This window comes from Giraffa tippelskirchi, chromosome 1 (genome assembly GCF_054371585.1).
Source record: "Giraffa tippelskirchi isolate mGirTip1 chromosome 1, T2T-mGirTip1v1.2.pri, whole genome shotgun sequence".
Classification (NCBI taxonomy): Eukaryota; Metazoa; Chordata; class Mammalia; order Artiodactyla; family Giraffidae; genus Giraffa; species Giraffa tippelskirchi.
The window spans coordinates 204636478-204653754 of record NC_137275.1 but is presented as its reverse complement, the minus strand read 5'-3'; the positions used below and the strand labels follow the sequence as shown (position 1 = coordinate 204653754).

The window sequence follows — 17277 nt, the reverse complement described above, 5'->3', positions numbered from 1 at the left end:
TCAGGGAGATTCCCTGGAGAAGAGAATGGCAACCCACTCCAGTATTCTTGCTGGAGAATTCCATGGACAGGGGAGCCCGGCAGGTTACAGTCCACGGGGTTGCAAAGAGTCAGATATGACTGAGCAACTAACACTTTCACTTTCCACCAATTTTGGTTGGTCAATAGGGAAGGAGGTCAATAGACTACCCTTTCAATAGGGAGAAAACTGTAAGAGACATGGCAGCCAAAGAACAGCCAAAAGAGATGGGACGATGGGTTCTGCTCCATTTGGTGCAATGGAGGCAACAGGAGAGACTTGATAAACCACCCCTTTCTCTAGCTTTCTCCATCACAGATGGTAAGTTTTCACCTCTCCACCCTGCATTCTTCCACAGAAAGAAGCCAGTATTTGGCATCACTAGTTGGTAGTGACATTCCTGAAGAAATCTGCCCCCAAAAGTAACTGTGGGTGTATATTCATCATTTCTGTTTTACTAGAACACTTGGATTTCAAATGTCTGCCACTGATACATGCGCAAGCTGCAGTGTGTGGTACCATTTATGTAACAAAGACCACAACCTACTGCCACCTTTGATACTGCCCAAGGCCAAGTGGGCAGAAGTTTACCTAAATCCCATCAGGAATGCTTTTGTTAAACTGCCATTTTCATCCCACACCTTTGGTGTCCCCGACAGGACTCTGCTGTCATTGTATTTTAAGAGGTCTCCTGGGGAATAATTGAGAATATCTGCTTTCTATGGAAAGGTTTCCAACTCCCCTCCTCTCCTTCGTGAGGCAATACAAGATCCACCATCCAAATGAGAGACTTTTCACAATATTCTTTATTGCCCACAGACTCACATTGACAATCAGTTAACATCAGACTATTTAGAGAACAGTTGTTTCTCTCCACCCTTGACCCATAGTTCTTCTACACTGGAAAAGAGCCTTTCACAGAAATGTATTATTAACGAGGTGTACGTTATAGAAAACTTGTAAATTACCAAGTCCATGCTTTTAAATGTATCTACGAGTGCAAAACCTCCACACTCAAATGTTTTTAGTATCTAAGTCAAATATCAAAGGGTTTGCTACATAATCAGAAACGCATACACCACTATTCTGAAAATGAAGGCACATTTTCCAATAACCAGTGACAAGGCGTGCGGTTGCACCTAAGTGGGAGTGACAACCTCTGCTCCTGGGTCACGGTGGTGACACACAGCAATGCCACGTGGCACCTCCAACTGGCTGCCCTAGAAGCTCAGGGATGTACCCGGCATGGCAGCAGAGCTCACAACAGGAAACCACATCATTTGCTGAAGGAGTGAAGTGGAATCACTGAACGTGAGGAGGGAATTTAAGCCAATTCTCTTAACCCATTGCGTTGTCAAATCTCCCAGATGTTGGCCAAATAAATTTCAGCTTTATTATCTTTCCAAGAACACAGATTAGAAAACTTAAGTTGGTTTTGTGTTTCCACTCCTCAGAGATCTCCAACACCAATTCTTATCCAGTAGCAACATAGAAAGTGGTAAATTGGCAATAAACCAGAGATCTTCACAGTAATTCTTCTTTGTTTCACAAAAGTTAATGGAAAATAAACATGAAATTTTCAAATATTTACCAATAGGTATAATTTCCCATCCAAATGCTTTTTTAAAAGTAATAAATATCTCATTATTACACATTAGATGTACACGGGACAGAGTTCTCTCCTAATCCTTGGATTGAAGCATCAAATTTTAATTCTTATTTAGTTCTGGATACAAAGAAACATTCATGTCCTTAATTTTACAAGATTTACTCTGGAACAAATTATATTCAAAAGTCAAAGGAACAGAGAACATTCCACTTGCAACCAACATATAATTGTTACAAAAAAGTTTATTCAGTGTTCAAAAATGGATTTGTCTGTTGATTTCTGCTTTAATCATCCCTTGATTCAGTGGCTAGAAACTTTGGTTATGGTAAAAACGTCCCAGATGAGTGTGAATTCATGACTTCAGTCACCCATGGCCACAGCATGTGTGTATATTTCTGCCTTCAGCATTTCAAGGTAAAACAACAAAATAGACACTGGAAATTGTATGGGATTTCATCTCTCATGCTTTCTTCAATGAGAATGCCTCTTCCATACCTTAACCCTCAGAAGGGAGCCCCGAGTGTTTGGGCCTAAGGGGGTCGTTATTCTGGCCATCTGTGGTTGTGAGAAGGAGGCAAGAATTAGGCAGGAGCACCCCAGGGATGCCTCCAACATCCCTCCCAACCTGACCACTGTTCATGCATGAGGGTGTCTCTGCCTCCTCCTGGGCCGTCCACACTGTGTCTGCCTGTTCTAACCCTCCCCATCCTGTCAGCAGCCCATCTGCAAAGCTTTCAGACTCCCCAGACCCACCCAGGAGCCCCACCCTCCAGGATCCTAGTGAAGTGGGCCACACATCAGGCTTGTCGCGCCCCCATGCCCTCTGTGTGTGCATTTTCTACTGAATTGTAACTGCAGACAGGCAGAACCTTTGCACGATCATAGAAGCGCAACACAGTGCCTGCCTCACGTGAACTAACATAAGACAAGACCAAGAGGAGGCTGGTTAGAAAAGCCAGCAAGCAGTGTAGCTGCACCCGGAAGACAACGCTCAGCCCTTAGGCACACCTGCCTGGGCAGCCTCCCCAACAACCCCCCTGCTTATCTCTATACACTGCTGGACGAACATAGGATGTAGGTCTGGACTTGCTGCCCCCTACCTTTTTTCTTTTTCCTTCTTGTTCTCCCAGCCTCTCCTTTCCTGTCTTCCCCCATTAGCTTCTCTTCCCTGTGTCCCTTTGTCACTTCCCACTGTGGCCCCCTCATGGCCCTGTTGTCTAGTTCCTGCTGCATCCAAGACCATCCTCCCAAGACCAGCATCCAGGACCATGTGCAGATGCCAGGACGTATCAGTCCCCAAACTCTCAACATGTGTGTAACTTTCTAGTTGTCTGTGTTAATTAAAATACCAAAATCCAGGGAGGAGTCCCAAGGTACCAACCTGCATGTGCACACATATAGACAGAGATGTGCGTCCGTCATAATCAATGTAGGTATATGCACGTGTATATATGTATGTACAGACAGACGGAGACAAACACCTGTCGTTATTAGTAGGTATACGTATGTGTGTGTGTTTATATATATATATATACACATATGCAGTTGATATTCACAAGTCCTGGTATAAAGTTGCAATTTTTCTGGCTGCTATAAAATATGCCAGTTTTAAAACTGTGCATTTGTTGCTTGCAAACTTATAAATATGTATAAACCCCATTATAAATAAATTGTGTCTGGCAGATGGCATTTTATCTGCCAGTAGTGATTGCATGGAGTTATAAATGCTTATTAATCCTCCACTTTCGAACTCACAGCTTGGACTCTGGGATCTATAACGTGAAGAGGCATGAAAACATAACCATATGTTAGAGGGGAAAAACAGTCAGTGAGTCAGGTACGGGCTAGCAATTTATACCTGATAATGGTTCCAAAAGCCAAGACTGCCTGCCAGCATCAACTGCAATTTACTAAAAATGCAAATTCTCTGGCCCCATCCAGAACTACCAAGTCAGAAACTCTGGGGAGGATCCCCAATAGCTCTGATGCCTGCCTTTCACCCCAAGTCTGCTTATGAAGGGCTGTCTCTCCACCCAAGTACCCCTTGGTTTGGTGTGTGAAGGTCTAGCCAGGACACTGTGGCCAGAAACAGCCTTCCCCCAGTGCTGGGCTGTTTGGGTAAATGTCTGGCTCGATCCCTGCCCTGGTGGGTTAGCTCTTAGGTCTGTCCAGCCCTGCCTCCCTCAGTCCTCAGTGCAATTATTTATCTACATCTTGGTGACTTGCTTGATCATGCCTTCCTCATCAGCTTCCTTCCCCAACCCTGAGTCTACATACACTCAGAGCCTTTCTCAGGGTCTGTTTCTATGGCACCCCAAACTAAACTGGGGCTTCCCAGGTGGCACTAGTGGTAAAGGACCTGCCTGCCAATGAAGGACACATAGAGAGGCAGGTTCGACACCTGGATCAGGAAGATCCCCTGGAGAAAGGCCCGGCCACCCACTCTAATATTCATGTTCTGGGCATAACTGAGTCTACTTTGCCATACAACTATAATTGACACATCATTGTTAACCAACTATGTTACTGTTTAGTCGCTAAGTCATGTCTGACTTTTTGCGACCCTATGAACCGTAGCCCACCGGGATCCTCTGTCCATGGGATTTCCCAGGCAAAAATATTGGGAAATCAACTATACTCCAATATAAAAAATGACAATTTGGGGCTTCCCAGGTGGCGCTAGTGGTAAAGAACTTGCCTGCCAATGCAGGAGACATGGGTTCAATTCCTGAGTCAGGAAGATCCCCTGGAGAAAGAAATGGCAACCCACTCCAGTATTTTTGCCTGGAGAATAACATGGACAGCGGGGCCCAGGTACAGTCCATAGGATCACAAAGAGTCGGATACACAAACTAAACAAAGGAATAGAAACACTTCCACATGATTGGCTCATGCTTTTATGCATTTGGGGGGGCGGGGGAAGAGCATAAAAATAAAGTCAAGGAGGAAAGTACTACTTGCCATTTTCCACCTGGGGCTGAACTTTATGTAGAAGCTCTGAAGGACCCTAATAAATCCTGCATTCTATCCTAGATTCAGCCACTGTCACCACCTTCTAGGAAGTCAGTCAGCTCTAATTTCCTCACTGAAAAATGGATCCTTCCCCCTGTGCTATCTGAAGACTCTCCCTCATTTGCTGTCCTCTGAGGAGCAGGGACAGTTCCAGGTTTATGACATGTGCCAGTAAAGTCATTTTTCCACTTCTCTTTATTAAGAAAAACTTAGTTTCACTACAGAACCCAAGAGTATTTTTCTGAAACCCAAGGTCAAGATTTGTCTGTGTTCTGCCGTTCCCAGGTGGCACTAGTGGTAAAGAACCCACCTGCCAATGCAGGAGACATAAGAGACATGGGTTCGACACCTGGGTTGGGAAGATCCCATGGAGGAGGGCATGGCAACCCACTCCAGTATTCTTGTCCATGGGATTCCATGGGCAGAGGAACCTGGCAGGCTACAGTCCATGGGGTCCCACAGGGTCAGACACGACTGAAGAAACTTTGCACGCATGCACACTGCCATTCACAGAAAAGTATTTATGGCTGCCGTCCCCACGTACTTGGACAGCAATAGAACACAGATGTATACTTTGAGAGTGAAACATCTCAGAAAACGACTGTCCTTGGCGCTCACACACAGTCATCAACCCCCACACCTTCTCAGGTCAGGTACTGCCCTGTCGTGCGGGTGGCGAGGCAGGGCTCAGAGAAACCCAGCAGACAGCTCAAGGCCACGTGGCTCTGCATGCAGGAGCTGAGGCGGGCTGCCCAGGGAGCCTGGGATCCTGTGACTGGCCTTCACGGGGTGACCGATTCAGGGAAATAAGGACCAGGACGTTCGTTTCCTTGTGTGAGCATTACTTACATAATGCTTCAGTGCTACCTGAAAGGAGAGCTCCACTACAGGAAGGGGGCACTTCAGGACACGGGGCTGGACGTGGAGCCAGGAGTCCACAGCGTCCTGGAGCACAGGGCTCTTTGTGGGGAAGGGGCCTCACAAAGTGCTGCTCCATCCACCCTCCCTGCCTGAAACTAGGCCTCTCCCTTCACACATGGACCCCCCCCAGGGAATTCTTCCCCTGTGAGCCTTTCAGAGTATCCTTAATAGTCAGACCTCAAAGCTGGCTAAAACCAGTGGCCAGACTCTCAGCAGGTGGGAATCGCTAGAAGGCACAGCTATTTCCCACAAGATGATGGGGGAGGGAGGAACGGTCTCCAGGGCCACTTAGCAAGAGGGACCATTTTAGGACTCGCCAGGCCCTCTCAGCAGACACAGGGGCCTGGGTAAAGTGGCGGGGGGCCCACGAGAGGGGCAGCAAGTCCTAGTACACTCCGGGGACCCCGGATGGCCCTCACAGCGCGCCATGACCACGCCCTGGGAGTCGGAGGCCCTGGAGCGCATGGTCGCAGTCGCGCAGGGGGAGTTTGCCTCCGAAACTGGAGCTCCCAGCGCAGCGGAGTTCAGGAAGCGCCTAAAGGAGAGGGAAACGGCTCGGATCCCGCTGACCCCGTGGACTTGAGCAAGTGGGCACTACCTGAGCCTCAGTTTCGCCATCTGTGTGTGAGGCTCCGTGATACCCAGCACATGGCGCTTGAAGGAAGAGACGAGATGGCCTGGTGAGCTCTTACATGCTTTACAAACGGGAGAAAACAAAGACTAGAAAATCACTGCCATTTGTTGTGTCTCAAATCCGCTCCAGTGGCTACAAGAGTGCCAGTTTGTCCCACTGCCCCATGGGAGGCAAGGTATAATCTGAACTTAAAAATACATATTTTAATTAACATTGAAACGATATTTGATTCCCCCCCATACTTTTAATTTTCTAAATTGATTCTCATGCAAAAACAACAAACAAACATATATTGCTTATCACCACTGAGATAAACACTAACTTCAGAGCAGAGAACTACTAAAACTGCAGATTAGCATTTCTTGCAGGCTGGAGAGAAAAAAAAGACACAGATCAAGTGTTCAGGGGCTCTCAGGTCTTCCCTCTTGTTTCCTTCTCTGCTTTGCCCTAAACATGAATGTTTTGGCGTTATGCAGCAGGGAGTGCAAGACTGTTGAAAGAAGTCATTTGATCCATGAATATGTGTGAACAATCGCACACAGAGAAGGATCGTGCCTCCTCACAGAGGTCAGACCTTTATGGACATATCCAGGATGCAGATATACATAAAGAATGCAGGGCATTTCTCACAGCCACCCCAAATCTACACTGTCACAGGGGAGGAGCCCAACCCAGCTGCTCAGCCCATCCACCCTCAGCCCCTACTGCCTCTGGATAAGCTGGAACAGGTATCCCAACTTCACCTCAAAGCAGAACCAGTCCAGGAAGAGGCAGGGGCGGGGATGAGGGGCTTCTAGATTAGTGTCAGACCCCTCACAGAGTTCCCATTCACTGCAGAACATTCTGGAAGATTGAAACTACTGTCAGCTTGGATTCATGGGGTAAAATGCCACAGAATGCTAATATGAAGCTTTGGACCTTCCCCAACCCATCCTCAACTGTCAGTTCTACCCCATTCTCCCATCCTAGCCAAGTACACCCCCTCAAAGTAGAAATGGGGTTCACACACTGAGCATTAGAACTTTGTGGAATTAGCGCTCATCAGCGTTTTCAAAAATCTCCTTTTTGCTCCTCATTCTGGAAGCATCAGATTTATTACTGTTAAAGGCTAAGTGTGTGTGGAGGGTCTTTCTGTTGCACTGATGAAGGGGGTGGTGCCCAAGAGAGGATTTCAACTGGACAAGAGCCAATGTTGTGGCACCAGTGGGAAGGTGCCAGTGAATGAATGAATCTTTCTGTCTTTTAAAAGTCAACACCTGTTAAATCCCATGGAAATCTCAAGCCAGACATTGAGAAACATTGTCAATTTCCTAAAACCAGACGACCCAGTAGGAGGTCAGAGCGTTTGATCCTGAAGGAAGGAGCTGGGACAAAGTGCTACCTGGGGCAGGTGCCCTCTTCATGGAGCAACTGGGAAACTTATTGTGGAAACAAACCAGACACTAGACCCACCCATCTCTCAAGAAGCAGGACTTCAAACTGATTCCCAAAGCTCCTGAGCCTGGTCCCTAAGTTTAGGCAAACCTTAATCAGCCACGACCAAAGGAACATCTCTGAGCAAACGTGTTTGCCCTCATATTCTGCACAGGTCGAACACATGCTTCCTCCTCTACTGAATATAAAGGGGACAGGATTTCACTAGCAGGTACGGCAGCAGCCCATTGGCTGAGACGATGTACACGTCCCCAGCTACCCAATACTCCTGCATACACCCTCATTTTGCCATTATACTGATAAAAACAAAGGAAGCATTTACCTGTCAAGATCTTGATCCGTGAGGCTTATTTTGTGCCCTATTTGGCAGTGAAGTGAAACCCCAAGAACCCCTGGGCAACCAGGGTCATGGGAGCAGCATGCCTGTGCTCAGCACTACCTGAAACAGCTGGAGTGACGTCTGCTTTTAGCACAGCACCCCAAACTCTGGTGCTGGAAACCCCATGAACATGGGTGTGGTACAGGCAGCCTGGGAGGCATCACCGATGAGAAGGGACGGCCCTGAGGACCAGCATTTCACAGTGCTTTGCATGCAGAGCATCGGCAGCATCTTGTCTTACTCTGTTACATCCCAAGTGTTTAGTACTGACCCTCCTGCTGCTTCTATTCCCTGTATTGTGCTTAATAGGTAACACTTTCCCAGTGGAATTTCCCAGTGGAATGGGTCAGCTGAATTAACATTTTGCCTGGACAACTACAGTCAAACTTAGTTTTCATTAAAAACATACAGCACAGAACATTAGTCTTACATCTTTCTTAGTCTTAAAAAATATAAATATAGAGGGATAATTTGTACAGGATGTATAGGTATGTACACCTTTAATATGCTAATGAGAATTCTGAACAAGTTTATGAAACTTGCATCTGAGGGAAGCCTTCCTCCTGGGGCTTCTGAACAAAGCTCTGAGCTAATGGACAGCTGCCCACGTTCCTGGGGCCCGTTACCCATCTACTGGGAAGAATCAAGCCCTCCTGACCACAGGTGCAGTGTTGGACAGGGCAGCTGGCGGGTCATGGATTCCTCTCCACTGGCTGCTGCAGGCAGAGCTCACTCCCGGCGGAGACGATGGGCAGGCTGTTTTCCAGGTGGTGGTTGATGAGATGGCTGATACTGTCAAAGATCCTGTCCTTTGTCCGGATCTGGAAGGGATGCACAAGCAAGGTTAGCACCACCCAGTCAGAGGACAGAGAACATCCCTCGTCACCGGGAGTCGAAACTAGAAGGGCAGGCTCCTTAGGCACCTGGGATCACCCTTCCAGAGATGGTGTCTGCCAAGTCCCTGGTCACTGTCACTGGCCAGTCAATTCAGTCAGCCCATTTGTCCACCCCTCTGGGATTGAACCATGCCCTCTCCCACCTTTAGCAACCAGGGACTGGTGAGCTCGCTCACCTGGTGCCATCCTCCTCTCTCCTGCTCCCCTCCTGCCCTCCTGGGACCCCGAAACCTCTGAACCACACCACCCAGCAGTGTCTACAGGCTCCAGAGCCCCTGCCACCTTTGGGCCTTTGGACAGTGGTCCCTGGCCCAGACTGTGCTCCTTCCACCTGGAAACCCAACTCAGCCTCCAGCTCAGAACTCTCAGGTTCCTTCCTTCCACACCAGCTCTCCCTAGGCCACCCACCAGCACCCTGCCTGCCTGCCAGGAAGGAGTCCATGGCTGTGAGGAGGGGCTCCAAGTTGCCACTGGAGGGTGACCCTAGCTGCGATGGAGGGGCAGTGCTGCAATTCCGGGTCACTCAGTTCTGGAGCCGGGTGTGGTGCCTGCCCATGAACTCCTCCTGAACAGATGAAGGTCTGAGATGGGGTGAGGGTGCCGGGAGGAGCTCTGTCTCTTTGCTCTGCTCACTGGGCCTGTGCTCTGGTCCCTGGAGCCCACCAGTCCCCCCACTACCCTGAGTCAGTACACTCATAGTAGAGACTACGCTTGAAAGAGGCAGTATGAGGTCTGGCCAGGAGCAGTCTCTCTTGCTTTGGACGCAGCCCGGGGGCCCGCTCCTTTGAGAGGGAGGGGAGGTGGGGCAGGGAGCAGGCACCTCGCTACACCCACTGATGCTCCAAGCCCGTAGTTGGTCCTCACAATGGATCTGGGATGCCTGGGTACTCTACTCTCTCTCCAGCCTCATTGCTCAGAACTTATCCCTCCCGGAGCAACCAGATCTCTCCCGTTCCTACCTTGGGGACCTGAAGACACATCCATTCTCCTTAATTGTCCCAATATTCTTTCCCCAAGTTCTTTTTAATTTTATTTTATTGGAGTAAAATATATTGCAATATAAATAGTTGTAGTATCAATAGAGATAGCTGATTTAAAATTTTGTGTTAGTTTCTGCGGTACAGCCAACTGTGTCAGTTATACATATACATGCATGCATTGTGTGCTAAGTCACTTCAGTTGTGTTGGACGCTTTGCAAGCCTATAGACCGTAGTCTTGTCTAACTCAGTGAAACTATCAGCCATGCCGTGTAGAGCCACCCAAAACAGGTCATGGTGGAGAGTTCTGACAAAACGTGGCCCACTGGAAAAGGGAATGGCAAACCACTTCTGTATTCTTGCCTTGAGAACCCCATGAACAGTATGAAAAGGCAAAAAGATAGGACACTGAAAGATGAACTCCCCAGATCTGTAGGTGCCCTATTAATATGCTACTGGAGATCAGTGGAGAAATAACTCCAGAAAGAATGAAGAGACAGAGCCAAAGCAAAAACAACACCCAGTTGTGGATGTGACTGGTGATGGAAGTAAAGTCTGATGCTGTAAAGAGCAATATTGCACAGGAACCTGGAATGTTAGGTCCATGAATCAAGGCAAATTGGAAGTGGTCAAACAGGAGATGGCAAGAGTGAACATCAACATTTTAGGAATCACTGAATTAAAATGGACTGGAATGGGTGAATTTAACTTGGGTGATCATTTTATCTACTACTGTGGGCAAGAATCCCTTAGAAGAAATGGAGTAGCCATCATAGTCAACAAAAGAGTCCGAGATGCAGTACTTGGCTGCAATCTCAAAAATGACAGAATGATCTCTGTTCATTTCCAAGGCAAACCTTTCAATATCACAGTAATCGAAGTCTATGCCCTGACCAGTAATGCTGAAGAAGCTGAACGGTTCTATGAAGACCTACAAGATCTTCTAGAACTAACACCCAAAAAAGATGTCCTTTTCATTATAGGGGACTGGAATGCAAAAGTAGGAAGTCAAGAAATACCTGGAGTAACAGGCAAATTTGGCCTTGGAGTACAGAATTTAGCAGGGCAAAGGCTAAGAGAGTTTTGCCAAGAGAACACACTGGTCATAGCAAATACCCTCTTCCAACAACACAAGACAAGACTCCTCACATGAACATCACCAGATGCTCAATACCGAAATCAGATTGATTATATTCTTTGCAGCCAAAGATGGAGAAGCTCTATACAGTCAGCAAACACAAGACTGGGAGCTGGCTGTGGCTCAGATCATGAACTCCTTGTTGCTAAATTCAGACTTGAATTGAAGAAAGTAGGGAAAACCACTAGACCATTCAGGTATGACCTACCTAAATAAAATCCCTTATGATTATACAGTGGAAGTGAGAAATAGATTCAAGGGATTAGATCTGATAGACAGAGTGCCTGAAGAACTATGGACAGAGGTTTGTGACATTGTACAGGAGGCAGGGATCAACACCATCCCCAAGAAAAAGAAGCGCAAAAAGGCAAAATGGTTGTCTGAGGAGGCCTTACAAATAGCTGTGAAAAGAAAAGAAGCTAAAGGCAAAGGAGGAAAGGAAAGATATACCTATTTGAATGCAGAGTTCCAAAGAATAGCAAGGAGAGATAAGAAAGCCTTTCTCAGTGATCAGTGCAAAGAAATAGAGGAAAACAATAGAATGGGAAAGACTAGAGATATCTTCAAGAAAATTAATGATACCAAGGGAACATTTCATGCAAAGATGGGAACAATTAAGCACAGAAATGATATGCACCTAACAGAAGCACAAGATATTAAGAAGAGGTGGCAAAAATACACAGAAGAACTATACAAAAAAGATCTTATGACCCAGATAATCATGATGGTGTGATCACTCATCTAGAGCCAGACACCCTGGAGTGTGAAGTCAAGTGGGCCTTAAGAAGCATCCCTACGAACAAAGCTAGTGGAGGTGATGGAATTCCAGTTGAGCTATTTCAAATCCTAAAAGATGATGCTCTGAAAGTGCTGCACTCAATATGCCAGCAAATTTGGAAAACTCAGCAGTGGCCACAGGACTGGAAAAAGTCAGTTTTCATTCCAATCCCAAAGAAAGGCAATGCCAAGAATACTCAAACTACTGCACAATTGCACTCATCTCATGCTAGTAAAGTCATGCTGAAAATTCTCCAAGCCAGGCTTCAACAGTACATGAACTATGAACTTCCAGATGTTTAAGCTGGATTTAGAAAAGGCAGAGGAACCAGAGATCAAATTGCTAACATCTGTTGGATCATCAGAAAAGCAAGAGAGTTCCAGAAAGACATCTACTTCTACTTTATTGACTATGCCAAAGCCTTTGATTGTGTGGATTACAACAAACTGTGGAAAACTCTTAAAGAGATGGGACTACCAGACCACCTTACCTGCCTCCTGAGACATCTGTATGCAGGTCAGGAAGCAACAGTTGGAACTGGACATGGAACAACAGACTGGTTGCAAATCGGGGAAGGAGTACATCAAGGCTGTATATTGTCACTCTGCTTATTTATCTTATATGCAGAGTACATCATGAGAAATGTTGGACTGGATGAAGCACAAGCTGGAATCAAGATTGCCAGGAAAAATATCAATAACCTCAGATATGCAGATGATACCACCCTTATGGCAGAAAGTGAAGAAGAACTAAAGAGCCTCTTGATGAAAGTGAAAGAAGAGAGTGAAAAAGTTGGCTTAAAGCTCAACATTTGGAAAAGTAAGATCATGGCATCCAGCCCCATCACTTCATGGGAAATAGATGGGTAAAGAGTGGAAACAGTGACAGACTTTATTTTCGTGGGCTCCAAAATCACTGCAGATGGTGACTACAGCCATGAAATTAAAAGACGCTTGCTTCTTGGAAGAAAAGTTATGGACAACTTAGACAGCATATTGAAAAGCAGAGACATTACTTTGCCAACAAAGGTCCGTCTATTCAAAGCTATGGTTTTTCCACTAGTCATGTATGGATGTGAGAGTTGGACTATAAAGAAAGCTGAGCACCAAAGAATTGATGCTTTTGAACTGTGGTCTTGGAGGAGACTCTTAAGAGTCCCTTGGATGCAAGGAGATCAAACGAGTCCATCAGGAAATCAGTCCTGAATATTCATTGGAAGGACTGATGCTGAAGCTGAAGCTCCAATACTTTGGCCACCTGATATGAAACACTGATTCATTTGAAAAGACCTTGCTGCTGGGAAAGATTGAAGGTAGGAGGAGAAGAGGATGACAGAGGATGAGATGGTTGGATGGCATCACCGACTCAATGGACATGAGTTTGGGTAAGTTCCAGGAGTTGGTGATGGACAGGGAGGCCTGGCATGCTGCAGTCCATGGGGTCACAAAGAGTCAGACACAACTGAGCTACTGAATTGAACTGAACTGGACTGTAGTCTTCCAGGCTCCTCTCTCCATGGGATTCTCCAGGCAAGAAAACTAGAGTGGGTTGTCATGCCCTCCTCCAGGGGATCTTCCCTATCCAAAGATCAAACCTGTGTCTCTTATGTCTCCTGCATTGGCAGGCGGGTTCTTTACCACTAGTGCCACCTAGAATCCCATACATATACATGTCTGTGTGTTAGTCGCTCAGTCGTGTCCAATTCTTTGTGACCCTATGGACTGTAGCCCACCAGGCTTCTCTGTCCATGGTATTGTCCAGACAGGGATACTGAAGTGGGTTGCCATTTCCTTGTCCAACATATACATATATTCACTCTTTTTTAGATTGTTTTCCCATATAGGTCATTACAGAGTATGGAGTAGAATTCCCTGTGCCATACAGTATGTTCTTATTCATTATCTATTTTATATACAGTAGTGTGTATATGTCAACCTCAGTCTCCCAATTTATCCCTCTCCACTTTCCTCCCTGGTAACCATAAGTTGGTTTTCTACATCTGTGACTCTATTTCTGTTTTGTAAATAAGTTCATTTGAACCATTTTTTTAATAAGCTCATATAAGTGATATCATATATTTCTCTTTCTTTGTCTGATACTTCACTCAGTGTGACAATCTCTAGGTCCATTCATCTTTCCCCAAGTTCTTAATCTCACTCCCCTGCCATAATGTGGTCACTCTTATCTCTCCCCCTCCATCAACCCCAAAGACATCCAGTGGGGTGTCTTTAAGTCCTGTATCTCTGGGCTTTCAGTCCCATATCCCACTCTCCCCCTAACTCTATACTCCAGATGTGGATATCAAAAGCCATCTGCTTCGGGTTTTAAACTTTTTAAAATGAGGATGTTTTCCTCTCCTTGGATCCAACTCTGCTATGAGGCCCCTCTCCACCCACCTCTGTAAGTATTGAAAGGGAAGAAGCTTCCCAGTCAGGTCCCCTGACTCTTGGGCATTAAGCCTCAGTAAGGATATAATCTGATGGGCACATTCAGGAAAAAAACACCTTATGCAAGACTTTCTGGCATCTTTGCATCAAGGTTGTTTAATCCTCCTGGAGCTCCATAGAATTCCCCTCCCAGAAAGACCCCTGAGTAACATAACAGGCCCCTTTTAGGAGGATGAAGGCATCCAGGAGGTCAGCTTGAGCCTAGTACTGTCAGGGTGTTGCCTTTACATTGATTCCTTATTCCCACTTCTTAATGATTAACATTCATTTCTGTTTTAGGGCAATAGGGCAGATGCAGGATTTATGATGGGGAAGTGTCTGGGACAGTGGTCTAAACCTGGGCTCACGTTGGCATCACCTGAGTTGCTTTCCAGAACCCCATGCCCAGGCCAGCTCCACCAGGAGCTTGGGATGAGGCCTGGCCTCTAGCATGTTTCATATTTCCTCCATGATTGCAACATGCTGCCCAAGCTGAGGACCACTTGTCAGTGTTTTTGTAGTACATAGGATGGCCAGTATAAACATGCACACATGGAAACAAAGGCACACAGAAGGAGTAAGAAATATAAAGAAATAGTTTACTTCACTCCCATAAATACATGCTGAAAGCCCATCTGGATTCTGCCCAGAGAACTCGCAGCCCACAGAGCTACCTGTGGGGCTCACCTGCCATGTGCTGGAAATGTCAAAGGCTGATTTTAAAAGCCCAGCAACCCAGATAAACTTAGGACAAACTCCTCCAGATGCATAACGGATTTTGCTACAAAAATGACAGAAGGAATGTTAACACTAGAAAACTATGCGTGGCAGAGGATGAGACAGTTGGATGGCATCACCATAAGCATGAGTTTGAGCAAACTCCAGGAGATAATGAAGGACAGGGAAGCCTGGCATGCTGCAGTGCATGGGGTGGCAAAGAGTCGGACATGACTTAGTGACTGAACAACAAGAAGGATAGACTAAAATATGCATGTATTGTGAAAGAAGAAAGATCTGAAATCAATCATCTAAACTTCCACCATAGGAAACTAGAAAAGCAAGAGCAATTTAAGTTCAAAGTAAGAGAGAGAAATAATAAAAATTAGAGCAGAAATCAATGAAATTGAAATAGGAAATCAATATAGAAAATCAATGAGTCCAAAAGCTAGTTCTCTTAAAAGATAAAATCAGTAAGCCTCTAACCAGGCTACCTAAGAGAAAAAGAAAGAAGACACAAATTACTTATATCAGAAGTGAAAAAAGGGTCATCACTACAGATCTCATGAACATTAAAAGGATAATAAAGGAATATTATAAGTAACGATGCTTTCCCACTATAACTAGAAACAAGGCAAAGATGTCCCATTACATTACTCTTTCTCAACACCAAAATGGAAGTCCTAGCTAATACAATAAGTCAAGAAAGGAAATACTTGAGAAGGAAAAAATAAAACTGTGTTTGCTCACAGATGATATGATTATCTATGAATAAAATTAAGAAAAAATGAACAGCAACAACAACCAAAAAAAAAAAAACTTTCCTGAAATGAATAAGTGATTGCATCAAGGTTTTAGGATAAGAGGTTAATATACAAAAGTCATTTGCTTTTCTATATGTAAGCAATGAACAAGTTGAATTTGAAATTTAAAACACTATTTATATTAGCATCCCCCAAATGAAAGACTTAGATATATATCTAACAAAATATATACACAATTCTAGGAGGAAAACTACAAATTTATAATGAAAGAAATTTTTTAAGACTAAATAAGTGGAATATATCCCATATTCATGGATAAGAAGACTCAATACTGTCAAGATGTAAGTTCTTTCCACCTTGATGTGCAGATTCAATGCCATCCCAATCAAAATCCCAGCAAGATATTTTGTGTATATTGACAAACTTACTCTAAAGTCTATATGGAAAGGCAAAAGACAAAATATAGCCAACACAATATCAAAGGAGAAGACTAAAGATGGAAGACTGATAATACCCAACTTCAAAATTTACTATAAAGCTACAGTAATAAAGAAAGTATGGTATTAATGAAAGAATAGACAAATAGAGCAATGGAACAGAATAAGAGAAACCAGAAACTGAACCAAACAAATATAAACAACTGATGTTTGACAAAGAAGCAAAAGCAGTACAATGAAGTACAGATTTTTTTTTCAACAAGTGGTGCTGGAACAACTGGACATTCACACACAAAAAATTAAACAGGACACAAACCTTACACCCTCCATAAAAGTTGACTCAAAATGGATGATAAAACTCAAACCTATAAAACTCGTACAAGATAACATAGCAGAAAACCTAGATGACTGTGAGTTTGTTGATTACTTTTTATTTGTAACACGAAAGTCATGATCCATGAAAGAAATAAGAAGCTGGACTTTATTAAAATTAAAAACCCTGCTCTTCAAATAACACTATCAATAGAATGAGAAGGTATGAGAAGGTATGCCACAGATGGAAAGAAAATATTTGCAAGAGATACATATAATAAATAATAATAAAATAACTTTGGACAATTATCCAAAATAGGCAAAGAACTTGTAAAACCAACAGTAAGAAAACAAACAGTCAGATTTTCAAATGGGCCAAAAAAGAATATATAATGGGAAAACACAGCTTCTTCAATAAATGGTGTTGGGAAAACTAAACAACTACATATGAAAAAATCAAACTGGAATACTTTCTCACACCATATACAGAAATAAACCAAAAATGGATTAAAGACTTAAGTGTAAAACTGAAATCATAAAACTTCTAGAAGAAGACATAGGCAATACACTCTTTGATATCTGTTTTGGCAATATTATTTTGGATATGTCTCGGGCAAGGGAAACAAAGGCAAAAAATAAGCAAACGGGACTATTTCAAATGAGAAAGCTTTTGCACAGTGAAGGCAACTATCGGCAAAATGAAAAGGCCACCTACAGAATTAGAGAAGATATTTGCAAATAATATACCCAATAAAGGGTTAATATCCAAAATATACAAAGAACTCACACAACTCAACATTTAAAAAAAAAAAGAAATAACCCAA

At 44.4% G+C, this 17277-nt stretch overlaps 1 protein-coding gene across 1 annotated transcript in view; it reads right to left on the bottom strand.

The window, feature by feature from the left end:
* Positions 1 to 806: 806 nt before the first annotated feature.
* Positions 807 to 17277, bottom strand: part of SHC3 (SHC adaptor protein 3) — a 327593-nt gene continuing 311122 nt past the window's right edge. The window contains exons 16-17 of the mRNA XM_081572376.1: positions 7951 to 8828; positions 807 to 2182 (exon numbers count right to left, since the gene is read on the bottom strand). Of these exons, the coding sequence (XP_081428502.1) occupies positions 8700 to 8828 (129 nt within the window). The 3' untranslated portion in view covers positions 807 to 2182; positions 7951 to 8699. The remainder of the gene's footprint in view (positions 2183 to 7950; positions 8829 to 17277) is intronic.